At 48.5% G+C, this 27,940-nt stretch overlaps 1 protein-coding gene and 1 non-coding gene across 2 annotated transcripts; both read left to right on the top strand.

Moving 5' to 3' along the window:
* The first annotated feature begins 10 nt into the window (after nt 1-10).
* Bcl7b (BAF chromatin remodeling complex subunit BCL7B) lies at nt 11-21,687 on the top strand. The gene is made up of 6 exons (XM_036172331.1): nt 11-258; nt 4,242-4,317; nt 15,537-15,633; nt 19,785-19,955; nt 20,366-20,445; nt 20,687-21,687. Exons 1-6 carry the CDS (start codon nt 167-169, stop codon nt 20,777-20,779), a joined length of 609 nt encoding a protein of 202 aa, XP_036028224.1. The 5' UTR covers nt 11-166; the 3' UTR covers nt 20,780-21,687.
* LOC118572841 lies at nt 2,820-2,922 on the top strand. Its single transcript, XR_004943540.1, has one exon. It is a non-coding gene; the product is annotated as a U6 spliceosomal RNA (small nuclear RNA).
* Nucleotides 21,688-27,940: the final 6,253 nt, after the last annotated feature.

Raw genomic sequence — 27,940 nt, 5'->3', positions numbered from 1 at the left:
GTGCGCGCGGTCCCTGGCGCACGCGCGCTCGGAGGGGGGCGACGGTCGCGGTGACGTGCCGCGGTGGCGGCGGCGGCGGCGGCGGGTGGACGGAGGCGCGTGAGGCGCGTGATATCCCGCGTCTTGGGAGCAGTGTCCCAGGCCCAAGCCACTCCCCGCCGCCGCCATGTCGGGCCGTTCGGTCCGGGCCGAGACCCGTAGCCGGGCCAAAGATGACATCAAGAAGGTGATGGCGGCCATCGAGAAAGTGCGGAAATGGTGAGGGGCGGGAGCGGAGGGGGTGCCGACGTGGGGTTGCGGGAGACCCGGCGCGGAGGATCGCCAGACAAGTACAGGAGGCAGAGTGGGAACCAAGAGGCCGGCCCTTGGGGGGGAGGGGGCCGGAGCCAAAAAGCGAAAGGAGGGCGCGCAGCGTCTGCGTGAAGTCAGAGTCCGCCTCGCAGTAGCCAATCAACAGGACTGTCAGCTCGTGGCCCCGCCCACTGGTTTTCATTGGTTGGTTTCCGGCCGCTGTAGCTGGGCGGGACCTGGCGCTGCAGAGTTGCACTTCCTGCGGGTTACGGGACCTCGCGGAAGGGCTGTCTGGCGGCTCCCGGTTCGTCTTCCGCTCCTGCGCATCACAACTGCCCGGTGATGTCCGTTGTTGCCAAGTCTTATGTGGGATAAGTGGTTGAAATTGAGTGAGAGTTTGTCAACACATGACTGTCGGGACAGAAATTCCTCATAGCCGTAGATCAGCGGCCCTCAGCCAGTGCATTGTCGGCACATTAGCCCTCGGCGCCCAGGGGACTGTCCCTGCAGATGTTTAGTGCCAATCCAGATTGAGCGAACCGTCTAGGTCAGAATCTCATTGCATTAAACCGTTCTGAACCAACTCTTGGAGCCTATTCCCCCTCACTTAATGATTAGTAGTTTCGTTACTGTTTTGTTTTTTAGACTAGAACTTGAACTCACAGAGATCTGCTTGCCCCTGCCTCCCAAGTGCCGTAACTAACAGCATACAGGCGGTTCTTGATTTTTGTTTTTCCAACACAGGGTTTCTTTGTGTAACAGCCCTGGCTCTGCTGGAATTCACTCTGTAGAACAGCTGGCCTCGAACTCAGAGAGATCTGCCTGCTTCTGCTTCCCAAAAGCTGGAATTGAAAGTGTGCGCCACCACCATCCGGCGAGATTTTTTTTTTTTTAAATCCACATCTCAGGGCATTCCTCTGCCTCCTATGTAATTCTTAATTTCCCCCTTTTATTTTTTAGTGTTTTTTTTTTTTATGGTATGGAAATGAATGAAGCAGGCCACCTCTGTGCCCGATTAACTTCTAGTTGTGTTGAAAAGTCTGGGCTGAAGTGATAGACTATTGATTTGGATATATGCTTGCAGAAGACAAAGGCATATAATTAAAATCTTTTTTTTTTTTTTTTTTAATTTTTAAAGATTGGATGCAGGAGAAATGTTTCAGTGGTTAAAAGCTCCTGGCTGCTCTTGCAGAGGACTTGTGTTCAATTCTCAGCACCACATGGCAGCTCATAACCAGCTATAACTTGTTTTATGGGATCCCACAACCTCTTCGGCATCTGTGGGCACAACATGTGCATGACACGCAGATACGCATACATATAAGACATCCACACACATAAAAATAATAAAATAGGGGGCTGGAGAGATGGCTCAGTGGTTAAGAGCACTGACTGCTCTTCTAGAGGACCTGGAAGCTCACAACTGTCTGTAACTCAAGATCTGACATTCTCACACAGTCATACATGCAGCAAAACACCAATGAAAATAAAATAAAAATAAATAAATTATATAAAAATAATAATAAAATATTCAAAAAAATTTTTAAATTGGTTCCTCAGAGCCACATTTTGAGACTCAAGATCAGGTCACCTTCATAGACTTTTCCTTAATTGTGTTAGGTTGAACTGTGAGACATTTCACATTTAAACCAACCCTTGTTTCCCCATTCTGGTGATAGAGCCCACAGCCTTGTTCATGGTAGGTGGTTTCTTTACCACCGAATCATATACACCCCAGTCTGGTGTTTTGACTTTTTTTTTTTTTAAAACTCAGAAATACGGAGTTAAATGCAGGAATACACACCTGGCCTTCCCCAGCTACTCTAGGAAAATCACTTACTTGAGTCTAGGTGCTTCAGGCATAAATAACATAGTGAAATACCTCTCTTAAAAAAAAAAAAAAAAGTTTAATCACTCAGGATGCAAAGACTGGCTGATGTCTGTAAGTTTGTGGCCATTCTGGTATACATAGCAAGTTCTAGGCCAGCCAGGACTACTTAGTGAGACCCTGTCTGTCTCAAAGACAGAGAGAGACATTTGGACGGGGGTGATGACTCAGTGCGTATTGCAAGACAAGCAGGCCTGGCATTCAGCCCCCTGCACCACAGGGCTAGCACTGTGGCTTCTGCTTGTAATCAGGTACTCAGGAAGTAGAGACTGCGGATCTCAGCGCAAGCTGGCTCGATAGACTGGCCAGAGTTGCTGAGCTCTGGCTTCAGCAAAAGATCCTGGCTTCTTTTATTTAAAAGTTCCTTACTTTATTTTATGTATGAGTGTTTTGCCTGCATGTGCACCAGGTCTGCACCTGATGCTTGAATAGGCCAGAAGAGGGCATCATCGGATCCCCTGGAACGAGAGTTACGGACACTTGTGAGCCACCATGTTTGTGCTGGAATCTAACCTGTGTCCTCTGCAAGAACAAGTGCTCTTAACTGCCAAGCCATCTGTAGCTCCCTGGGTCCTGACTTAATGTGAATAGAGCGTGATCAAGGAAGATAATGTGACATCTATTCTGGGTCCCCACACAGGCAAGACATAGATGCAAATACTAAAATTGGAACCATATGGAGGAGATTAGCATGGCCCCTGCTCAAGGATGACATGGAAATTCATGAAGAATTCCATACTTAGAAAAGTTTAAGGGCTGGGGGTAGAGCTCAGTGGTAGAGCCCTTGCCTACCATTGGTCCCCAGCACTGCAAAAACAAAAAAAGAAAAAAGCTTGAAATGGGTCTGATGTCATAGGCATGTGATCCTAGCTACTCAGGAAGCTGAGGCAGGAGAATAGCAAGTTTAAGGCCAGTCTAGGCAATTTATGAGTTCCTACCCACCCCCACACACAAAACAAGTAAACAGAAAAGGAGCATTTTTGAATGACTAGGGATGTTGCTTGATGGTAGATCACTTGCCTAGCATGGCCAAGACCTTGGATTCCATCCCTAGTTCTCACACCCCTCCCCCAAACAGGAGTAATGCCGGAAGCCGATTGGTTCACCTGGTTCAGTTGAGCCTAGAGATGGGTGAAGCCTTCATTTAACTTAGGGTGACCTTGCTTTGCTAGAATGGTGGTGATTCTGCTATTTCTACCTTACCAGAACAGAGAAGAATGTTGGGGGAGGGGATTGGTTTTGCTTGTGTGCCGGGGATGGAGCTCATAGCCTTGGCCATGCTAAACTGGTGCCGCCCACTATGTTGTATTCCCAGTCCAGAGACACAAGGGGAGCTACAAAGCTTTGAACTTCAAGATTAAAATCTGCGAATTTCTTCAGTGTGGGTTTTGGCTGTGAGTAGTTTTGATTACCCAGCATGCAAATGCTGCTTGTTCTTTTCCCCTTTAGAGGGATCTTAAGTGGAAGATAAACACAACTAGTCTGGAGAGCTTAGAAATCATCTCTATGGTCCTCTCATCTCTATGGTCCTCTCATCTCTACGGTCCTCTCATCTCTACGGTCCTCGTTGACTTTTTTTTCCCCCTGGGGATCATAATCAGGATCTGTGAATGCTAAGGGAGCCCTTTAAGACTGAGCCACACTCACTGCCTATCAAAGCCTCCCTCTATCCCCAGTTTGTGGCAGTCCTCCTGCAGTAGCCTCCCACATGCTAAGATTAAAAGCATGCACCACCACTGTCGGTTTTCACTTTCTTTACATCCTGTTGTACAATCCTATCTTTAGGTGTAATTTGATAGAGAAGCATAGAAGGCATTCCAGGGACTGGAGAGATGGCTTAGCATCTAAGAGCACTGGCTGCTGTTCCAGAAGACCCGGGTTCAATTCCCAGCACCCACATGGCAGCTCACAACTGTCTGTAACTCCAGTTCCAGGGGCTCTGACACCTTCACACCAGTGCACATAAAATAAAGTTTAAAAGAAAGGCATTCCAGATCAAAGTGTCGAGAAGCAGAACAAGAACCACAAATGTGCTTTCCTCTAATTCATGCTCCTCTTCCAGGGAGAAGAAATGGGTGACTGTGGGTGACACCTCCCTGAAGATATTCAAGTGGGTGCCTGTGACAGACAGCAAGGAGGTAAGTGAGGGGACCAGCAGCAGATGCATTTTCTTACTCTCCTGGAACTGAATTGAAAATGCCCTAGGCTCTCTTGTCATGGTCTGTGCGATACCTTCCTTTATTCTTAACTCCTGCGGTCTCTCTGTAGCCACACTGTAGTCTAAGGTCCATTCCTGTGTTTGTCTGCATAGTTTGTTGTTGCTGTTTCCTGTTCTGGGTGTTCTGCCTGCATGTACGCAAGTGCACCACCATATCTGTGCCTGATTCCCAGGAAGGTCAGAGGAGGGCATCAGATGCCTTGGAACTGGAGTCGTGGATGGCTGTGAGTCACCAAGTCCTGGAAATCAAACCCATATCCTCTTCAAGAGCAGTGAACACTACTTACCTGCTGAGCCGACTCTCCAGCTCCTCCACCTGTTCAAAGTATTATTTATTTACTTAATGTTGAATGCTGTTTATTGAAGGATATTACTTATTTTTATCTTACGTGTTTGTGTGTTTTGCCTGCATAGCCCATGTGTGCAGTGCCTGCAGAGGCCAGAAGAGGGTGTCATATCCTATGGAGCTGGGATTACAGACTGTTGTGAAATACCATATGGGTGCTAGGACTCAAACTTGAGTCCCCTGGAGAAGTATCAAATATGCTTAGCCACTGAGCCGTCACTCTGGTCCCATATTTTGGTTTCAACTAGGTCTCTCTGTGTAGCTCAGTTTGGACTGAAAAAGGGTTATGTAGCCCAGACTGGTTTTGAACTCACCATCCTCCCCCTCCCTCCTGAGTGTTGTGATTCCCGCTGACACCCAGGCGTCAGTCTAGTTTTGTGGACACAGTATGGTCTCCTTGCTGACAGTGGCTGTTTCTGAGTTAACAGTAGCAGTAAGTTACTTTAAAATTCACTGGCTCACAGAACCCAAACAATATTTATTATCAGACCATTGAAGAAAACTAGCAGCCAGATGTGGTGGCACACACTTTTATTCTCAGCACTTGAGAGGCAGACACAGGAAGAGTGCTTGATGATCAGGGCCAGCCGTGGCCATATCTGCAAGACCCTGTCCTAAAAATAAAAGGGTCTTTGCCTCCTGCTGTGATCTAGTTAACCCTCCCTGCAGTGTGTAAACAGTGTGCTTACACATCTAATTGTGCTACATGCTTGTCTGAGTCATTGCCCCTGGGTTCATTCAGGTGTCCATGTGTTCATGAAAAATGCCTTGTTTATATGTAGACTCTGCAAAACCTATGTCTAGGGATGGATGTATGATTCAGAGTTAGAACATTTTCAGGGAGTTCAAGGCCTTGGATTCCAGTCTCAGCTTTGGGGAAATACATTCAGCATGGACTATGAGCCCCTTCCCCTTTCTGGTTTTTCTCTCAGCCTTCATTCTGAGGGCTCCACATGTATGCATCACTATAGATAGAGCTCTTGCTTTTGAGTCTCAAATTGTTTCCTTATTTCTATTGACCACAGTTAGTCACACAATTTTCAGAGTGATAAAATACTCATATTGTCTATAGTCTTTTTCCTAATCTTTATTATAAGATTCAAATATAAAACTCAAGCTGAACATGTTAATGTACATCTGTGATTCTTGCATTTAGGAGGTAGAGGCAGGAGGATCAGGAATTTAAAGCCAGATTCAGCTGCAGTAGTTAGTTCAAGGTCAGCCTAGGCTACATGAAACTTTGTCACAGAAAACCATATATAGTGGTTGCGATGACTTAGTACTTAAGGTACTTACTACCCTACCAGAGGACCAGAGTTCTGATACAAGAACTCACATCAGGCAACTTATAAATGCCTGTAACTTCAGTGCCAAGAGACTTGATTCCTCTTGTAAAATATTAGAGGGACCAGCCTTAATATTATACATCCTGCCGGGCGGTGGTGGTGCACGCCTGCAATCCCAGCACTTGGGAGGCAGAGGCAGGTAGATCTCTGTGAATTTGAGGCTAGCCTGGTCTACAGAGGTAGTCCAGGACAGGCTCCAAAGCTACAGAGAAACCCTGTCTCGGAAAAAAAAATGTGTGTGTTTGTGTGTGTGTGTGTGTGTGTGTGTGTGTGTGTGTGTGTGTGTATACATACATACATACATACATACACACATATATACATGTGTACATATATACACATACACACATACATATATGTATATATACATGTATACATATACATATCATATATATGTATATATATATTATATTATATATATATATTCTACATCCCAGGGGCTCAGGAGAGAGAACTACAAACGGCGAGGACTATTTTCGGGAAATAGAATCTCAGCACACCGAGCTCTATAGTCCACTTGCTTTAATTCCTCTGGGATAACACCCCATATACACAGCTTCAGTTCTCTTCTCGTGCCTTGCTCCTTTCTTGCCTGATTTCTCTCTTTATTTATCTACTGCTCCCTCTAAGTTCTATTCTTTGTCTTAATTCTGCCTCATCTAGGTTTTTTTTTTTTTGTTTTTTTTTTTTTTTTTTTTTCGAGACAGGGTTTCTCTGTGTAGCTTTGCACCTTTCCTGGAACTCGCTTTGTAGCCCCAGGCCGGCCTCGAACTCACAGAGATCCGCCTGCCTCTGCCTCCCAAGTGCTGAGATTAAAGGCGTGCGCCACCACCGCCTGGCCATCTAGGTCCTTTTCATCTCGTTCTTACCCAGCTAGTACTTCCCCATCTGACGCTTCCTCCTCTTCCATCTCGTGCACACGTTCTGTCTGGTCAAAATCCTCCTTATCCCTCTCCGTTCTCGTCTCTCTGGTCTTTCAGTCCCCCCTAAGGCTCCAGGAATCCATTTATAATAGCAATAGCAAGCCCCTGCCAGAGCCAGGTCACCAGGCTTGAATTCTATGGGGTCATACAGGCAGGTAAGAATTTGCCTCAGGCAGTGACCACCAGGCTTTCTTTTACAATCCAAAATGGGAGTGGTAAAGGAGGAGGTCAACTGAAAGCTAATGATGGTTAGTATATCAAAAAGGGGATCTGTGTGCTCCGTCTACATCCCTAGAACTGGTTAGGTAAGGAGTTAGGGGTCTGTTAGTAGGGTTGTACAAGAAAGGAGGGTCTCACCCTAAATTGCACAAGAAATAAATCTATCTGCCTGGCCTCGGATGCTTGATAGGCATTTTAGATAAATACACTGTTAGGAGTTCTTGGAAGCACATAAGAAAATCATTTTAGGAATCAGCAATATATATACAAAAGCTGAAATACCACCAAGACTCCTTAAGCCATGGCTTGACCTTTGGAGAAGTCCTTGACTCTTCCAAGTAGTAGCTTTTGTGATAGTAGCTGGATTCCATTATGTGTGCCTGCGGCTCACAGCAGATTCCCTCTTCCTGTCCCCATAGATGGGCTAATACATACAGAAATACACATAAATAAAAAGTAAAATAGATCTAGGCTGGGTGATGGTGGCACATGCCTTTAATCTCAGCACTCAGGAGGCAGAGGCAGGTGGATCTCTGAGTTCAAGGCCAGCCTGGTCTACAGAGTGAGTTCCAGGATAGCCAGGGCTACACAGAGAAATCCTGTCTCAGCAAAAATAAAAACAAGTAAATTAAGTATTTTAAAAAAAAAAAAAAAAAAGAACATATATAGAGTGCTGAGATTTGCTGCATATGCCTGGCAACCTTATTTCAATACTTGGAACCCATGTAAAGGTGGAGGGAAATGTCCTTTAACCTCCACATACATGCCATGGCACGTGTCATCCCATCTTATATGTATTAAAAATATAAGGTGAGGGGCTGGAGAGGAGGCTCAGTGGTTAAGAGCACTTGTTGCTCTTGTGGAGGACCCGGGTTCCATTTCCAGCACCCACGTGGTGGCTCACAGGCTGCCTGTAACTCCACTTCCAGGGATCCAGAGTCAGGCATGCTCACGGTGCACAGCCATACACACAGGCAAAGCACTCATGCACATACACCTTTTAGAAGTACATGGAGACGCTTGGAGTGTAGCTCTGTGTCAGTCTCCCCTAATGCTTGAGACTCTATTCCTTTTCTAGCACTGAAAAAAACATGTGTGTCTGTGTATCGAAACATTTGAAACAGAACTCTGCAGTCTAATAAATAGGGGTCTGTGTCCTTGCAGTATACATCTAGGTACAGCTGGGTGGGTGGTGCACACCTGCAGTCCCAGCACTCAGTGGGATTAGGAATTCTAAGTGGGAGTGCGAATTCTGTGCCAGACTCTGCTGTTTAGAGAGTCCCTGCCTCAGGTGAATAAATGGAAACACTGGCCGAGAATAGAGCATCCCTGACCCGAGGACCCTGTGCCACTCTGCCCTCCTCTCTTGGAGTGACCATTCCGTGGCTGTTCTTACTATCACGCCGATCATTTTTAGGGATTTGAACTTTATACAAATGAATTGTAGGGCTGGAGAGATGCCTTAGCAGTTTTGAGCCCTGGATGCTGTTCCGGAGGACCTGAGTTCAGTTCCCAGCACCCACATGGTGGCTCACAACCCTCTGTAATTCCAGTTCCAGGAGATCTGATACCCTGTTCTGGCCTCTGCTGACCCCAGATACACATGTACACAGACATATATGCAGGCAGTGCACCCATACACAGGAAATAAAAATTCAAAAATGAACCATAAAGTGTCCATTTTTTGTGTCTTGATTTTTGTTGTTGTTTTTCATTTGTTTCTTGTTTTGTCTAGCACTATTGATATCAGTTCATGTTGACTTGAGTCCTGTTTTTTCTTGCAGCATTGAGCTTACTTTCTTTTTTCTCTTTTTCTATTCTTTGTTTACAGTTTTGGGGCTGAGGGGTGAGACAAGGTCTTTCTGTGTAGCCCTGGATATTCTAGAATTTGCTGTGTAGATCAGGCTGGCCCTGAACTCACAGAGATCTGCTGCCTCTGCCTCCTCAGTGCTGGGATCAAAGTTGTGGGCCATTATGCCTAGCTATGTTTTGTTTTATTGATAAAGGATTTCCGTCTGAATTGTAGGCTGACCTTTTGATATCCTGTCTGTATCTCCCGAGTACTGGAATTACAGGCATACTCCACCAGGCCTGATTGTAATTACTCCCTTCTTCCACATGTGTGTAGTATGCATGTATGTTTACACATGAGGAGGCCAGAGGTTGATGGCAGGTGTCTCTGTTACTCTCCACCTGATTTCCTGAGGTAGGCTTTGTGAATTAAGCCCCGCTAGTCTCGCTGGCCAGATGGCCTCAGGGATCCTGGTCCCACCCTCCTAGCACTGGGGTAGCAAGAAGGGTTGCCTCTTCTGCCCAGCTTTCCCATGGGAGCCGGGGATCTAAACTCCCTCATGCTTACGCAGCAAGCATGCTGTCCACCGAACATCTCCCCATCTCTCTCTCTCTCAATGTCCTGTATGTAGATGTCTAGACAGCTTCTGGCTTGTGTGTCACAGAACAGTGCCCCCAGAGCATTTGTGTTCAGTGTGGAGGAGATCAAGTAGCATTCCCAGCATTCCACATGATGGATGGATGTCCAGTGTATATTTTGGCCTGTAGTAACTAATGCTGGACTGTTTTCCAGAGTGGCGATAGCGGTTTCTGTTTCCCAGGACCACACTGCAGTGGAAATGTGGCTGCACACCCAGGCCGGGTGCGGCCTTGCTAGCCCTAAGCATCTCCTCACTGGTGACTTTCCTCTGGAGCAGAAGCCCTTTCAGTGTCTCCTCACCATCTGGCTGCCCGTCCTTTAGGGAAGGCCTGTGTAGGTCTTCTGCCCATCTCTCCCTGAGTGCAGAGTCCTTTTCTTGTTTCCTTTTTTGAGGCAGGGTTTCAGGCTGGCCCAGACCCACAGAGGATGCCTTGAATCTCTGGTCCTCCTGCCTTTACCTTCTGAAGTGCTGAGATTACAGGGGTGCATCACCAGGCTTGGCAATTTCCTTATGGAGTCTTTTTCTTCCTTTTTTTTTTCCTTTGTAAAAAAAGATTTATCTATCTATATGTCTGTCTGTCTATCTATCTATCTATCTATCTATCTATCTATTTGAGTGCTGTATTTGTATGTATGCCTGCGTGACAGAAGAGGGCACCAGATCCCATTATAGATGATTGTGAGCCACCATGTGATTGCTGGGAATTGAACTCAGGATCTTTGGAAGAGCAGCCAGTGCTCTTAACCACTGAGCCATCTCTTCAGCCCCAGTCTTTTTTTTTATGAATTATGGGAATTCTGCTTATTGTTCATTATGCTATCCATGTATCTACATTTGTAACTTTTTTTTTTTTTTTTTTTGGTTTTTCAAGACAGGGTTTCTCTGTGTAGCTTTGTGCCTTTTCTGGACCTCACTCTGTACCCCAGGCTGGCTTTGAACTCACAAAGATCCACCTGCCTCTGCCTCCCTAGTGCTGGGATTAAAGGTGTGCACCACCACAGCCCAGCATGTAACTTGTTTTTTAAAAATGCTCTATAGTAACCCGAGTAATAGAAGTGTTAATTTTATTTATTCATTTTGGGGATTTTTGCAACAGATTCTCACTGTGTAGCTTAGGCTGGCCTTGAACTTGTGCGTTTCTCCCCTCCTAGCCTCCAGAGTTCTAGAATCACAGGTATGAGCCACAGTGCCCAGGTAAAGTATTCAAATTTAACATAGACAAAAACTAATCTTTTAAAAAATAGTTGATGCGTTTAAATTAAGCCTTAAATTTTTCCTGCTGGGTGTGGTAGCACACACTTGATTCAAAACACCTGGGAGGCTGAAGCAGGCGTCTCATGAGCCTGGACTTCATAGCCATCTTAAAAAGCAAAACAGCTAGCTGGGTGTGAAGAAATACCATGGCCAGAGCAACTCCTACAAAGGAAAACATTTAATTGGGGCTGGCTTCCAGTTCAGAGGTTTAGTCCATTGTCATCATGGCAGGAAGCGTGGTGGCCCGGAGGCAGATATGGTGCTGGAGAGGGAGCTGAGAGTTCTACACCTGGATCCTCAGGCAACAGGAAGAGAGAGTGCCACACTGGGCCTGGCTTGAGCCTCTGAGACCTCAAAGACTGCCCCAAGTGACACACTTTCTCCAACAAAGCCACACCTATTCCAGCAAGGCCACCTAATAGTGCCACTCCCTATGGGCTAAACATTCAAATACCTGAGTCCCTGGGGGCCATTCCTATTCAAACCACCACACTGGGCTTAGTGCCACAGTCCTGTAATCCCAGCTACTCAGGAGGCAAAAGCTGGAAGATCACAGGGCCACAGCCTGCGTGGTCTACAGAGTGAGTTTGAGGCTATCTTAGTGAAATGCAGGCTGGTGATGCAGATCGGTTGCAGGACACTTGTCCCCATACTGGAGGGAACAGAAGGAATCTGTTTCTTCTTAGCAGGCACAGAAATACTCTGCTTTGTAATCTACAGTGTGGCTGTTCTCTTTTTATGCATAAGACACCTGAGGCAGTGCAGATGTGCATGAAGTAGGGTCCACGTCCATCATTTCCATGTAGATGGACACTTATCCTGGCTCCTTATTGGGGACCAGTCCCCCTCCCCCTCGGTCCTCAGAAGTGTTCGTTGGTGTGGCTAGCACATCCTGGCTGCTGCTGCTCAGCTTCCTGTAGTTGTTTGCCTTTAGTCCTACATGGAAGACTAGGCTAGCTGGTATCTGAAATGTCTGCAGCCCCTGCTCATAGTTTTCAAACGGGCTGGGTTGTTTTGGTTTGGTTTGGTTTTTTCCGAGACAGGGTTTCTCTGTGTAGCCTGGCTGTCCTGGAAGTCCCTCTCTAGATCGGGCTGGCCTCAAACTCACAGAGATCTGCCTGCCTCTGCCTCTCGAGTGCTGGGATTAAAGGCGTGCGCCACCACTGCCCAGCTTGGTGGAAGATTCTTTTGTGTTTTACAGCCTGTCACATGGGCTGGGCATGGTGTTGTATACCGCTAATCTCAGTACTCAGGAGGCAGAGGCATCTAGGCCATCCTGGTTTACATAATGTCTTACTTTTCTGTTGGCCCGTGATGAGCTACCATGACCAAAACAACTTATAAAAGAGTTTAGTTGGTTTTATGGTTCCAGAGGGTTAGTTAGAGTCTGTGAGGACGGCGGCCAGGACAGCTGCAGGCTCACACAGGTAGGAGGCAGAGAGTACACTGGGAATAGTGCAGGTCTTTTGAAAAGTCAAAGCCCACTCCAGCTGACACACCTCTGATGCGATGAAGACCGTGACCATAAGCAGCCTGGGGAAGAAAGGTTTATTCTAGCCTACAGCTCTCAGTCAGTCATCAGAGGAAGTCAGGGCAGGACTCAAGGTGAGGCTCTGGAGGCAGGAACCGAGGCAGAGGCTGTGAAGGTATGCTGCTTTCCGCCTGGCCCACCTGCCTGCTTTCTCATAGCACCCAGGACCACCCGCCCAGGGCTTGCCCCATCATCAAGCAAGACAGTGCACCACAGGCCAATTGATGGAGACACTTTCTCCGCTGAGGTCCCCTCTTCCCCAGTGACTCTGGCTTGTGTCAGGTGGACCTAAAACTAGCTAGCACTTCCTCCAGCAAGGCCACATCTAGTCCTTCCCACGGTTCCAGCAACCAGGGACCGAGTGTTCTCATTGTAACCACCACAGAGTTCCAGCAGGGCTATGTAATGAGGCTCGGAAACAAAACCCCCAAACCAAAAATGAAGCCAGTGTCGACAACAAAACCCTCACATGCTTGCTTGCTGCGCTTTCCACTCATCTGTGGTGTTCGCAGTGTTCGCACAGGAGGGGTTTCCTGCTGCTGAAGCCTGGGTAAAGAGCTCTTCTGTCCTTTTGTCAGTCTTTGGTTTGGTTGCTGTTGGCCCTCACTTCCTCCTCATTCGCTTAGACTCACTCCTTTTCTGGTCTCTTGAATCGACTGCTTGCTCCTGTGGGGCAATTTTGTTTGTTTCGTTATTTCATTTTGTGTGTATGGGTGTTCTGACTGCATGCATGCCTGTGCACCATGTACATGCCTGGTGCCAGCAGAGGCGCAGAGGCCGGCAGGTCCCTAGAAATGCAGTTACGGATGGTTGTGAGCTGCCGTGTGGGTGCTGAACCCGGGCCCTGCGGGAGCGAAGCCAGTGAGTGTTCTTAACTGCTCTTCCATCTCTCCAGCCCCTGGTTGGTTGTTTGTTTTGTGAGATAGTCCATGTAGCCTAGGCTGACCTCAAACTTGCTACATACACATACACATCAGGCCTCCCTGGTGCTGGGATTATAGTCATGCACCATCATGCCTGACTTCAGGCAGTGCTGGGGATGGAGCCCCGGCATCACAAATGCTAGGCAAGCACTCTGCCACTGAACAGTATCTCAGCATGCGTGTGGTGTGTGTGTGTGTGCGTGTGCGTGTGCGCGCTTGCCACCTGCATGCCTCTACACCTGGTTTTTAGGTGGGTACTGGGGAGATGGCCTGAGATCCTCATGTTTGCACGGCTAACACAACATGACTGAGCCAGTTCCCCAGCCCTCCAGCTGCTTTTTAAAGGTGGCTTTTCTTTGTTGTGTTTTTTACAAATGCAGCTGATTTCTTTGTTGCCCAGTACAGCTGTCTCACAGGTTTTGGCGTACATGATTGTCAACATGTCTCTGACAGAGTTGTTACAAGTTCTTCTCAAGCTCCTCTCTGATTTTCTCTTTAACTCTGAGGCTTATTTACTGGGATGGTTTTGAGGGTTGGTTGGTTGTTTGTTTTTGTTGTTTGTTTTTGTGTTTTTAATAGTGCACTGGCTCAGTGGTAAGTGCTTGAGTCCTTAGCATGCATGAGATCCTGGGTTTGTTCCCCACTGCTGCAAAAGTGCAAAAACTAATATGAGGCATAGACATCCTAAAAATACTAATAATATGGTTATACTTTTTGACCTAAAATGAATAGAGTTGTTTTGTTTCTTTTTTTTCAAAATTATTTGAGTAAAACATAATTGAGAGAAAGTGAAGTTATTTTGTAGTAACACACATAATCATAGCTAGCTTAAAGCTAAGTACCCCATAGCTGGGGAGCATTTGTGTAAACCATGGCATATAGGATATTGTGTAAGTACTAAAAAGTATATTTACATAGGTAAGTGGTGAAGGGTTCACAATTACATTAAATCTAGTTCTGCATGGGCAGACAGGGTGGCTTAATGGGCAAAGGCCCTTGCCACCAAGCCTGATGGCTCGGGTTCAATTCCCGGGAAGGAGAGAACTGACTCACACAAGTTGTTCTCCGACCAACACACAAGTTCACATGTGTGCACGTACAAAATAAACAGTTAAATGTAGTTTAAACCAGTTAAAGAAATAGCTCTGACACCTGTAATCCCAGCACTCGGGAGGCAGAGGCAGGGAATCTCTTGAGTTCGCGGCCAGCCTGGTCTACAGAGGGAGTTCCAGGGCAGCCAGGGCTACACAGAGAAACCCCTGAAAAAACAAACAAACAAAAATAAATAATACAGAAAGAAGAAAAATAAAAAGGCGGTAGGTCTGTACATGAAAGGTGAAGGAGAAAGTAAATATTGGTGATTTGTGCATAGGGTCAGATTTGAGGCTTACTTACCACTAGTTTGTATCACTAGTGCACTTACAGTGACTAGGTGTGAAAAGCAGGAGTTGGTGTATCTGAGACTACAGATTGCAGCCTTGGCTTTCAGTACGCCCTCTGCTGGGTGAGGGGCCAGTGCCATGCCTCCCACTGTGGCCCCTTAGGAACCGCCTCATTCAGTGTGAAGGGAGTGCTGTTACTGTCGGGGAGAGCAGAGATTAGGCGAGCCTTCTGGGAGGACGCTAGTGATGGCAGTAGAGCCATAGGTGCTTTCCCACCCTGCCCTGCCTGTCTGTCTGTATTGTTTCCTTCTCCCTAAACTGGAGGTCAAAAAAAAAAAAAAAAAAAGTCAGAGCCCAGCACTCAGGAGGCAGAGGCAGGCGGGTCTCTGTGAGGTTGAGGCCAGCCTGGTCTACAGAGCGAGATCCAGGACAGCCAGAGCTGTTACACAGAGAAACCCTGTCTCGAAAAACAAACAGAAAAAGCCTAGGGTCTTTCTCAAATGCCCGTTTTGTTCGTCACTCCTCTGCACAGGGGAGGGCTGGTTGAGCGCTGTGGTCTGGGTACAAGAGAGCCACGGGGCTGTGGAAGAGCTGAGTTCCCTGACCCCCTGTTGCTCAGCCGCTCTGCTCTGGAGTTCCCTTTGCTCCACCCCCTGCGTTCCCCACCCCCTACTTCCGGTCAGACCTCTGGGGACTTTTAGACAGCCAGTGCCCTTGTCCCCTGTTGTGAGTCTCCTGCTTAGCTCTGTCATATTCCTTTTTTTTTTTTTTTTCCTTTTATAGAAAGAAAAGTCCAAATCGAACAGTTCAGCAACCCGGGAAACTAATGGCTTTCCCTCTGATGCCTCAGCCAATTCCTCTCTCCTTCTTGAATTCCAGGGTGAGTTGATTGCATATGTCTTCCTTGCAGAAAATAGAAAACTTGGGGGCTAGAGAGCTAGCTTAGTGGTTAAGAACACTTGTTGCTCTTGCAAGGTCCCAGGTTCAGTTCTCAGCACCCACATGGTGGCTCACAACCATCCCTAAGGCCAGTTCCAGGGGGTCTGATGCTCTCTGAGTTGCACAGGCACCAGGCACACGTATGGTGCGCATACACACACACAGGCAAAATGTTCACACACGTAAAATAAAAATACATGTAAAAAAATAATTAGAAAACTTCAATGAAGTCACAAGAATTAGAACATACCTGGGAGCCATGTGTGGTGGTGCACACCTTGAATCCCAGAACTCTGCAGGCAGAGGCAGGTGGATCTGAGTTCAAGGCCAGCCTAGTCTGTTACAGAGTGACTTCCAATATAGTCTGGATTACACAAAGAAACCCTGTCTCAAAAAACTAAAAACTGGCTTGAAGCAATGGTTCAGTGGCAAAGAGGACATGAGTTCAGTTCCCAGCACCCACATCAGGCAGCTTACAACTAGCTGCCTGTAACTCTAGCCCCAGGGAATCTGACCTCTTCTAAGTTTCCTTGGGCACTTGTATACACATACACACACACACACACACACACACACACACACACACTCACACACACACACACAGACACACACACTGAAAAATAAAAACATATATATGAAAAGAAGAAGAAAGAAAAGGAAAACGGACATGGGTCATGCCTGGCAGTATGGGTCAGCAGCAGCGCTGCCTAGCAAGTTCAAGGCCCTGGGATCCCTCCCCAGCACTGTGCGTTCTCTCTGGAAAATACCACCTAGCATTCAAGTCCTGTGCTTTCACTTGGATTTCAGTTCAGAGAGCCTTGCCTTTAATCCTAATGATAACCCTGCAAAGTAGATGCTTCTGTTCTCATTGTCCAGTGTTGGGAGGTGAGGCTTGGAGCTGAGGATGGTTATCTGCAGTTCTGTAACCAGTGGGTGTTACCCTGGCTGTCCTGGAACTCACTCTGTAAACTAGGCTCGTGTCTAACTCAGAGACCCACCTGCCTTTTCCTCCCAGGTGCTGGAAGTGAAGGCGTGCGCCACCACTGCCCACTAGAAGCTGTCTCTTTTTTAGGGTGTCTATTTTATCATGCTCTTTCAGAGTGGGCCACCCAGAGTCAAGGCTGCTGCCTCCAGAGACAGCCTGCCTGAGGGACCCCTGCACCACAGCACTGCCTTCTTGTGCAGAGGTTTTCAACCTAGGGGTCTTGGCCCTTTTGTGGGCTGAATGGCCGTTTCGCCGGGGCTGCCTAAGACTGTCAGAAAGCAAAGCTATTCACATTACAATTCCTAACAGCAGCAAAGTCACAGTTATGAAGGGGCAGCAAGAGAATTTATGGTTGTGGTCAGCACAACATGCAGAACTTTTTTTTTTTTTGGTTTTTTTGAGACAGGGTTTCTCTCTGTAGCTTTGGAGGCTGTCCTGGAACTCGCTCTGTAGACCAGGCTGGCCTCGAACTCACGGAGATCCACCTGCCTCTGCCTCCCGAGTGCTGGGATTACAGGCGTGCGCCACCACCACCTGGCGCAGAACTGTTTTAAGGGTCGCAGCATTAGGAAGGTCGAGAACCACTTTGCCTTTCCCATCACAGCATCTTACTGACAAGGTAATTCCTGTCGTTCCTCGTTCTTACCCTCTGTCAGCCCATGATACAAGCACGAGATTGTTGTCCCCCCACTTAGAGAACCTGACATTCCCAGAGCCACAGTGCGCCAGTGAAGAAACTTCTTCGGCCTTCTTTGTTTCCTTTGGCAGTGCTTGGGATTGAATTTGCAGCCTCATGAGTGCAAGACAGGCTTCTGCCCGGGGCTGTGTATGCAACCCCGTTTTCATTTTAATTTTTTGATAGCCTCTTAGTAAGTTTCCCAGGCTGGCCTTGAACTGTTTCAAGTTCACCTCTGCTTCAGCCTCCCAAGTGGCCACCAGGCCTGGATCAGAACTTTAGCTTTCTCACAAAAAAGCCCACTTGCGTTGTAGTGTGGAGAGTGGTCTTAGAGAGAAGGGAGACTCACACGTCTCTTTGGAACTGTAGGAAGCTGCAGCACACAGTTGCCTCTGTGGTCCTCCTTCCCCTGCGGCCCAGGGACAGGGTGTCCAGGAGACAGGAAGCCGCAGCCTGGTCATCACCTCATCCAGTTTGTTTGTACTGCCTGGGCCTGGCACTGGGATGCTGGGGACAGGCTGCTCCAGAGAAGATGACCAGTGTGTGCACAGAGCTCATGGGATGGGCCTTTCCACCCTGGTGAGCACTGGGGCCCCACAGAGCAAGTGATGGTGTCACAGAGTGTTGTTGCAAATGTATAGGAGCTTTCCAGGGAGTCTGGGAAGAGAAGCCATACCAGCCAGCAGCAGGAACGTCGGCAGAGATCCAGTTCATGGGGCTACACTTGGTCAGCTTCTAACTGCTGGAGCCTGGCTACAGGCTAAAGATTGGCAGACAGTGAGGCCTGAGGGCAAATCGTCCTCTGTCTGCTTTAAGGAGTGCAGGGGCATGGAGCACTCTCCACCTTAGCATCCTTGCACAGCTGGAGTGTTCACTGTCTGTGATGTGAGGCCCTGAGGTTCAAGGCTGTCACGTCAGGCTAGGCCAGTGATAAGTCTGACCTGAGGCTTCATTCAAGGAAGGAACAAGTGTGAGTGGCCAGGACTGGGACTCTTGGAGGCATTGTTGGAGGGGGAACAGTGGAAGCCTCTTCTTTTAGTTTACTTGGTGGTCTTAAGCCTTTAGACAGAGCCCAGGTTGTAATCGCTCATCCTTGGGGCGGTCATGTGGCTGAGAGCCTGAGGTGACCACCTCCAGATACCACAGCCTCCTTCAGGAACCGGGAGGGCCAGACATGTGGTGCTACCATTCTGTGTGTCTTGGGCAACACAGATGGCACCCTGCCTCCCACTGTGCAGTGAGAAGCTACCAGGCCGAGCTGTAGGCAATAGAAAGCATGGTTATATAAGCAGAGTTCCACATTCCTGGGTTAGAAATGGTGTGCTCACAGGTTTGGGCTGCATGTACTATATATTGTCAAGTAGAAAATGCTTGGGTTGGGAATATGGCTCAGTTGGTAGAGTGCTCACTCAGTACACAGAAAGCCTGGGTTCCATCCTCAGCACCACCCAAAGCAGGTACATGCCCCCGAGCTCAGCACTCAAGAGGTGACAGCCGGAAGATCAGAGTTCAGAGTGAGTTCAGCTACATAGTGATTGTTGCCAAGTGTGGTGAGTCACACCTGTAATTAGAACAGGGGAAGCAGAACCAGGAAGATCAATGTAATGTTGAGGCCAGCCTGGTCTAGAGAGGGACGCCTGGCTCTAACACCATTCGCTAACTGGTCTTGTTAATAAACAAACAAACAAACAAACAAAACAACCCAGAGCCAGATATTGGGGTGATAGCTGAAAGATCAGAGAAGCAGAGCAGCCACAGCCCATCTTACCTCGCCGGCTCCTCACCGATCCTGTTTCCACAACTCCTCAGACAGAAAGCCTCGAGTCCTCACCCCGAGGGTCTCCGCTGAACAGTTCCTGTCTCCTCACACCTTATACACCGTTCTCCACCCAGCCATGACACTTCCTGGGATTCCCAAGCAGAGGCATGAGATCTCAAGTGCTGGGATTAAAGGCATGTGCCACTACTGTCTGACTCTGTTCCCAATATGGCTGTGAACTCAGTCTGGATCTCTGCCTCCCAAGTGACAGGATTAAGGATATGTGCCACTACTGTGTGGCCTCTATGTCTAATCTAGTGGCTGGCTCTGTCTTCTGATCCCCAGATAAGCTTCAACTCTGCAGATAATTCCCAGGGTACCAGGAAGCCCACTCAGCCTTTTTTGTTTGTTTGTTTGTTTTCAAGACAGGGTTTCTCTGTGTAACAGCCCTGGCTGTCCTGGAACTCACTTTGTAGATCAGCTTGGCCTCGGACTCACTAAGTTCTACCTGCCTCTGTCTCCCAAGTGCTGGGATTAGAGGCTTGCGGCACCACCGCCCAGCTCAGGCTTCCTTTTTAGAGGCATCTGTATCAGTGGTAACTATTGGCAGCTCTGGCTGAGCTGCTTGGCCAGCGTCACCCCAGCTGCTCCTTTACTTTGTTTGGTTTCCAGATGAGAACAGCAACCAGAGCTCCGTGTCAGATGTCTATCAACTCAAGGTGGACAGCAGCACCAACTCAAGCCCCAGCCCCCAGCAGAGCGAGTCCCTGAGCCCTGCACACACCTCAGACTTCCGCACTGATGATTCCCAGCCACCCACACTGGGCCAGGAGATCCTGGAGGGTGAGTTGTGGAGGTGCCTCCTATACATCTTTAGCCCTCGTTAGCTTCTGTTTTGTTTTGTTTTGTTTTTTTTGCCTGCTACCAATGAGCCACAAAACTGAACTTGTTTTGGTGTGGATAATGTGTGCTTGCTGTTAGCTGTGTGCTGTTCTAGATCCTTCCATCTGTTTATCTAATGTTGTAGCAGCCCTCTCCTAGGACAAGGAGGCCTAGCAGGAATGGTGATGTGTGGAATGGCAGGTGAGCTTTGCTTCCCAGTGTCTGCCACCCAGGCTGGGATGGCGGTCCTCTGTGGTCTAGCCAGGCCTGCACATGTGGCTCCAAGGCCTCGATCCTCTTGCAGTGACTCAGGAACTCTCCCCAGGCCAAGGCTAGGCTCCACCTACCTTGGGCTAATCTTGCTGTTGCAGAACCATCACTGCCTGCATCTGAAGTTGCAGATGAACCTCCCACCCTCACGAAGGAAGAACCGGTCCCACTAGAGACACAGGTAAGAGGGCCTTGTCTTTCCCCATTCTAAGGAAAAGAAGGAAAGACCCGAGGAATTTGGATAGCACAGCTGTGCTGTGGGAGAGGGTACCGAGTCTGCTGGGGAAACAGAGTCACCAGGTTCTAAAGTAGGGTCAGGGTTTGGTCACCTGTGAGCAGGCAGAGGCTTGAGGCTGCAGTGTGGTGAATGGGCAGGACTACTCAGAGGGATGGCTTATCATGCTCTGTCCTGCTATTTCTAGACCACTGAGGAAGAAGAGGACTCGGGTGCCCCACCCTTGAAGCGCTTCTGTGTGGACCAAGCCACAGTGCCGCAGACCGCGTTGGAAAGCTAGCAGCGTCCTGGCCCCTCGCCTCCCGGCCCCTGCCTCTATTTATTGCATTCTGGTCTGGCCGAGCTCTGATGCTGGGGTCCAGGCAAGCACGAGGGTCCAGAGCCTGTGTGGGAGCCCTCTGGGCTAGAAGGCTGATGGAGGGCGTGGGGTCGTCACCTCATCTTCCTGTCCCTGACACCTGTGTCTGCTTGCTCTTGAGCGGAAGAGCACTTGCGTCCTTTCTGCACCCCAAGCAGGCCAGAGCATCAGGGGTTCATTTGTCATCCCCAGAACCACTGCACAGAGCTGCTGGCGCTGCCTCGCGGAGAAAGGTGTGGAAGGCACCCCAGAGAAGGGCGCCTAGGTTACTTGAACTTGAAAGGAGACTGTAGATCATGGACTTAGCCACAGGGCCAGGGCCCTGCAGGCTGCTGCTGGAAGAGGGCTGATCGATAGATGTGGAGAGCTGTGGGGAGAGGCTGTCCCGGGAGGAAAGGCTCTCCCCACCTGTGGGCAGGTGACCCATGGAGGATTGCATCCTGTCCCTGAGGCAGGCCTGCCTCTGCTGGATGCCCCAGCTGCTCCTGGCCCTGTGCCTGCCAGAACCTTCTGCCTCCCCACACTCACTACGCACACACATGCAGCTTCCGGTTTTCACTGTCCATTTCACTCCAGCATCCCTGCCTCCTGCTGCAGAAACCCCAGCCAGGATTGGAGGTCCTGACCACAGTACCTGCTTCAGCTCAGACTTTCTAGAAAGTTCCCTTTTCTTTGAAATCTGCATGTTTAACTGAACTTTATGATTTTATTTTTGTCTGAAAAAAGAAAAGTTTAAGAAAAAATGGAAATGGGCAACAGCAAGTGAAGACCTATTTTAGCACTGAATAGAGTATTTTTAAAATTAAAACTATTTGAAATACATCTTGTTAGCTTCTGGTTGCTTCTTTCTGCAAGGTTGTGGGAGCAGGCTTGGGGTGGGTGCCTGCTTGTGGAGTCAACATGGCTGAGCCTGCCCACTGTCTTACTCCGGTGGAATGTTTTCAGGACCTTTGAAATTAGTGTGAGTGGTAAGTATGATAGCAGCCTGGAATGCCACCGCCCAAGAGGCTGAGGCAGGAGGATCTTGAGTTTTGAGTCAGCCTGAGCTACTTGGGGTTTTCAAGGCCTGGTTAAGCTTCATGGAAAGATCCTGTCTCAGGAAAATAGAAAAAAATTAGGGTTGAGGACATGGTTGGAGTGGGTAAAGCATTTACCTCGAAAGTTCCAGTACTCATCCAGTACGTAAGGCTGGATGCAGTAGTGCTGTCCATAAATACACACACCCCCCACACCCCCCCCCCCCCCCCCGCATTCCTGTGTGAGCTGGGAGACAAAGACAGGAGACTTCAGGGAGCTCGAGGGACGGCTAGCCTGGACTGTACAGGTGAACAAGACACAGGGTAGAGGGCTGGAGAGATGGCTCAGAGGTTAAGAGCACTGACTGCTCTTCCAGAGGTCCTGAGTTCAATTCCCAGCACCCACATGGTGGCTCACAACCATCTGTAATGAGATCTGGTGCCCTCTTCTGGCCTGCAGTCATACATGCTGTATACATAATAAATAAATCAATCTAAAAAAAAAAAAAAAACAGGGTAGAGGTGAAGACCAAATGAAGTGATCTGATGACCTCTGCATGAACTCTGTGGCACATGCTGGCACTCACATGAACATATATATGGGTTGGAGATGGGCTTGCTGGTTAAGGGCAGCGAGTACTGCTCTTGGCAGAGGACCTGAGTTTAGTTCCAGCACCCACGTGGCAGCTCAGCAACCAGGGCTTCCCTTCTGCACCAAGAATGAGGCACACTAGCGTACTCATAGCACTAGAGATGTGTAGGCAGGAAGACCAGACATTCAGGGTCAGCCTTAGCATGGTGGCACACACCTTTAATCTCCTTAGTGCTTGGGAGGCAGAGGCAGGAGGATTCCTGTGAATTCAAGGCTGGCTAGCCTATATAGTTCCAGGACAACCAGGGCTACACAGAGATGCTGTTTCAAAAGCACTTAGAAGGCAGAGGTGCGGGGGTGGGGGGTGTACCCGGTACAAGCTGCCTAGCCATATTGGTGAGCTCTGGGTTCAAGTCAGAGATTCTGCCTCAGTGAATGAGATGGAGATCAATTGAGGACTTCTGATATCAACCTTGGGCCTACACGTGCCTACATACACACACACACACACACACACACACACACACACACACACACACACACACTTCAGAGGTGGAGGCAAGGAGGATCTGAAGTTCAAGACCATTTTGGCTATAGAGTCAGATCAAACTCAGTCTGGGCTACATGAGTCTATCTCAGAAACAATTTTTTGCCAGGTGGTGGTGGTGGTGGTGGTGGTGGTGGTGGTGGTGGTGGTGGTGCACACCTTTAATCCCAGCACTCAGGAGGCAGAAGCAGGAGGGTCTCTGAGTTCCAGGCCAGCCTGGTCTACAGAGCAAGTGACAGGCAGGGCTATTGAACAGAGAAACTCCCGTCTCGAAAAACAAAAAGGAATAATAATAATAATAATAATAATAATGATAATAATAATAATTTTCAAGTGTGTGTGCATGTGTATGCCTGAAATACAGTGTGATACAGTGTGGTAGTAGAAGTCAGAGGACAACATGCAGAGACAGTCAGTTCTTTTTCCAACACATGAGTCCAGGGATCACACTCGGGGCCTCAGACTCCACAGCAAGATCTTTTCCTGCTGCTGTGCCTTTTTTTTTTTTCTTCTCTCTCTGGATCTCGCTCTGTCTCTGCCTCCCCAGTGCTTGGATTAAAGGCGTGCGCCACCACTGCCTGGCCCTGCTGTGCCATTTTGCTGCCCCTTCACCAGAGAAAACTTAAAGCAGAAAGTCATTATGATATGGGCTAAGCCAGAAATAATAACGGCCCCCAAGGTGGAGGCTGTTGGGAAGCCAAGAGAGGGAGCTAGCTGTAAGATTTTAAGGCCGCAGATTCGACATCATCTGGTTTCCCCCTGGCTGCTAACTCGTGCATGAGAAAGAGGTCAAAGTTGTGCCCATGGAATTAGTAGGAAGGAGGGCAACAGTATAAAAGATGGGAAGGGGTTTGTTTCATTCTTTGTGTGTGACAGAGGACAACCCGAAGAGCTGGTTCTCCTTCTAATATTCCAGTCCCAGGGATTGAAGTGAACTCAAGGCCTTGGGCTTGGTAAGAAGTGCTTTACCTCTGAGCTCCCTGAGCAACCCTATTTTTGTTCTTTTTATCTCATTTGGGTTAGCTTGTTTTTCTGAGGCAAGGTCTCACTATATAGTCCTGACTGGTCTAGTGACTATATAGACCAGGCTGGCCTGGAACTCTCAGAGATCTGCCTGCCTCTGCTTCCCGAGTGCTGGGTGAAAGGTGTGCACCATTTCACCTGGCTGTTTGTTTTTAAGACAGAGCCTAAGGTAGCCAAGGCTGGCTGGCAACTTGCTGTATAGCTTAGGATGAGCCCGACCTCCTAAATCTTCTTTCTCCCACTTCCCAATTTCTGGGAGAATCGGGTCTCACTACCATGCCCCAGATTTGAGATATTTTGTGTCTGAGATACTATGGGGCAGACAGGAAGAGACTAGGTGGCTGATGTGCTGCTTGGGTGAAGGCTTGTGAAGGGATCCATGGGGAATGATTGGGTGACTGCACCATGGGGCAGAGTACAAGGCAAGCCCTAGGCTGGGTCCATGTCCTGTGGGGGACTGCATGAGGAAGCCGATGGGCATCTCGAAATGGTGCTTTTCCCAGCAGGAAACCAGTTACTGCTGACAAGGAACAACGGACACAGGAGGAGGGCTGCAGAGGATGCCTGGGAACCGCCAACTTCAATCTCTGTCCTTTAGTACTAATTTGTTTATTCAAATGGGAGAGAAGATACATTGCATGAGTAATCATGCTAAAATTATGATTAAAAAAAAGTCTTGCACGGGGGTGTAGCTCAGCTGGTAGAGAGCTTGCCTAGCGTGCATGAAGCCATGTGTCTGGATCCCTGAACAGCAGAAACTGAGCATGGTACACCTGTAAGCCCAGCTCTGGATGGTGGTGACCAGAGAGGTTCAAGGTCATTCTCTCAGTTACGCAGTAAGTTAGATGCCAGCTTGGCTTAAAAGAAACCTGGTCTTGCTGGGTGGTGGTGGCACATGCCTGTAATCCCAGCTCTTGGGAGGCAGAGCCAGGAGGATCTCAGTGAGTTCGAGGCCAGCCTGGGCTACCAAGTGAGTTCCAGGAAAGGCACAAAGCTACACAGGGAAACCCTGTCTCAAAAAAGAAAGAAAGAAAGAAAGAAAGAAAGAAAGAAAGAAAGAAAGAAAAATAAAAAAAAGAAAAGAAAAGAAACTCAGTCTCATAAACAAAATGAAAGCCTTGAGTTGTGACTGTCTGCATACGACCTTCAAAAGACTGGACCACATTCAAAAGACGGGGACTCAAAGGCCCTGCCCCTCCCTGGGGATCTATAAGAGCCAATGGCTGCTGGGGGAGCCAGAGGCATCTTCAGTGGTGTAGTAACTGGTAAATTGTCCATGCTCCTGCAATCAGCCGTCATGAACCTCATTGCATCAGACACATTAAAAACCACACAGAAAAACAAACAAAAAGCAAAAAGCCAAAGACAACACCACCACCAGCAGCAAACCCAACATAAAAGTAGAAAGGGATGAGAGTGGTTCTAGTCCACAGGGAGCAGGAGGAGACAGAGGGGAGTGGGGTGAGTATGAGCAAAATACACACTGCAGGGTGGCTTAGTGAGGCGCTTGCGGCCAAGCCTGAGAACCCGAGTTCAATACCCAGGATCCACGTGGTGGAAGGAGAGACGTTGTCCTCTGATCTTCCCATGTGCACAGTAGCACCCACGCTCCCCCGACAAATAAATACAAATAAAACCACGACAAACATGTATAAAAAAGTTATGAAGAAACCCACTGTCATGTAATTACATATAAACCACATATGCTAATAGTAAGCCTTGATCAAAAGCCCTGATAATCGAGTGAAAAGGGGATGTGCTTGGAACAATCAGAGAGAGGAATTCAGAAGGCAATGAAGCGATCAGAGACACAGGGGTGAAGCTGATGCAGCCGGGGAAACTGAGGCAGCATGCCTCTGAGTCTGAGTCAATGCAGCAAAATTCTGTCCCAGCTGAGTAAGAACCTTTTTTTTTTTTTTTGGTTTTTTCGAGACAGAGTTTCTCTGAAGCTTTGTGCCTTTCCTGGACCTTGCTCTGTAGACCAGGCTGGCCTCTAGGTGTCAAATCCCCATCTCTAAAGCCCTATTATTTTATTTATGTATGTGTGTGCTTTGCCTGGCTGTGCCCCATATGTGTGCAATGCCCATGGAGACCAGAAGAGGGTGCTATACCCCCTGGGATTGGAGTTAACAGGTTTTTGTGAGCTACCTTGTGGGTACTGGGACTCCAACTCTGGTCCCCTGAGCCATCTCTCCAGCCCTGTAAATTTAAATTTATTATTATTATTGGTTTTAGAGTTTCACTATGTACTTATTTTTTAAGTATGGGGGTGGGGGAGGTTGAGGTGTGTGTGCACGGGCCTTCAGAATCCAGAAGAGGATGCTGGACTCCCTTTGAACTTGAGTCACAAGCAGTTGTGAGACATCCCATGTGGATGCTGGAACTCAACTCAGATCCTCTGCAAGATCAGTCTTTTGTTTGTTTGTTTTTAATTCAAGACAGAGTTTCTCTGTGTAGCCCTGGTGTCCTGGAACTCACTCTGTAGACCAGGCTGGCCTCAAACACAGAGATTCGCTTGTCTCTGCCTCCTGAGTGCTGGGATTAAAGGCATGTGCCGCCACCGACTTCCCTGCCAGTATATGTTCTTAACCTTAACTCATCTCTTTAGACCTCTTTAATTTTTATTTTAAATGATGCCCATGGGGGGTATATATACAGGGTTGCACATGTCTACCTTTCTAAAATTACAGGGAGTTATGAGCCCTCAATGTGAATGTTGTGAATCAGAACAGGAAGTGCTCTTAATTGCTGACCACCTCTCCAGTCCCAATATCTATCTATCTATATAAAATATTTATATAAGTTTAATATAATTTTACTTATTTACTTACTATGACAGGGTCTTGCTATTCAGCCCAGGCTGGCCTGTGAGATTTTTTTTGTAGCCCAAGCTAGCCATGAACTCACTCAGGATCCTCCAGCTTCAGAAGCATGCATCACTTAGTCTGACTCATACACATACACACACACACACATATACATTTCATATATATATATGAAACTTTTACATTATCCTTTCACTTATTTTTTTTTAGGATTTATTTTTGAATTGTGTACGCGTGCGCGCACGGTGGGGGTGTCATGTGCGCTGGAGTTACCGTTGCCCGAGGAGGCAAGAGGAATGGGAACTCGTGGAGCTGCAGTTACACGCAGTTTCGAGCTACCTGATGTGGCAGCCCGGGAACTGAACTTGGGTCCACGAGGAGTACACGATCTTAACCCCTGAGCCGGCCCTGCAGCCCCTCTTCCATATATTAAAAAAAAAAACTTCGACATCATCCTTCTCCGTAACTCTTTAGACACGAGCCGACTGTTAAATCTCCCTTCCGCAGCCACACGGATGTCTGGTCCAGCAAGGTTGGGGGTCCCAGGCGCCCTAACGCGGAACCTCTGTTTGGGGAGGGCCCGAGTTCCTTCCCGCCCAGCACAGTTGCACCCGCGGATCCCCGGGCGTGGCCGAGCACGGCCCCTTTAAGAAGGGGGCGGAGCGCGAGTGGAAAGACAAAGCCCCTGGCCGCGCGCTCCCCCTCCCCCCTCGGGCGCACCACACGGACAGTGGGTGCCCGGATGTCGGTGTCGCCGTCGGTGACAGATGGCGCAATGTCTGTACCGATGACAGGGCTTTCTGCTCCGACCTCTTGGAGTCCTCCACCTTTCGTCCTCCCCCTCTTCCTCACTGTCCCATTACTTTCTAAGTCCGCCACGGGAGGCCCGCGCGCCCGTCACCGGCTCTTACATAACGTGACCTTTCACCTTTTCAGACTGCCCTCTAGTGCGCTGCAACCAAACCCCGCGGCTGGGCCCCAGGGGGCGGGACTCGAGCGCGGAGCGGCAGCCGCTCGGAGCCAATAGACTATGAGCGCCGACCGGCCCTCCGCCTATCGGGGCCTCCGTCCCAGGGCGCC

This window comes from Onychomys torridus, chromosome 22 (genome assembly GCF_903995425.1).
Source record: "Onychomys torridus chromosome 22, mOncTor1.1, whole genome shotgun sequence".
Classification (NCBI taxonomy): Eukaryota; Metazoa; Chordata; class Mammalia; order Rodentia; family Cricetidae; genus Onychomys; species Onychomys torridus.
The sequence above is the reverse complement of the archived record's forward strand: the minus strand, read 5'-3'. Positions and strand labels throughout refer to the sequence as shown.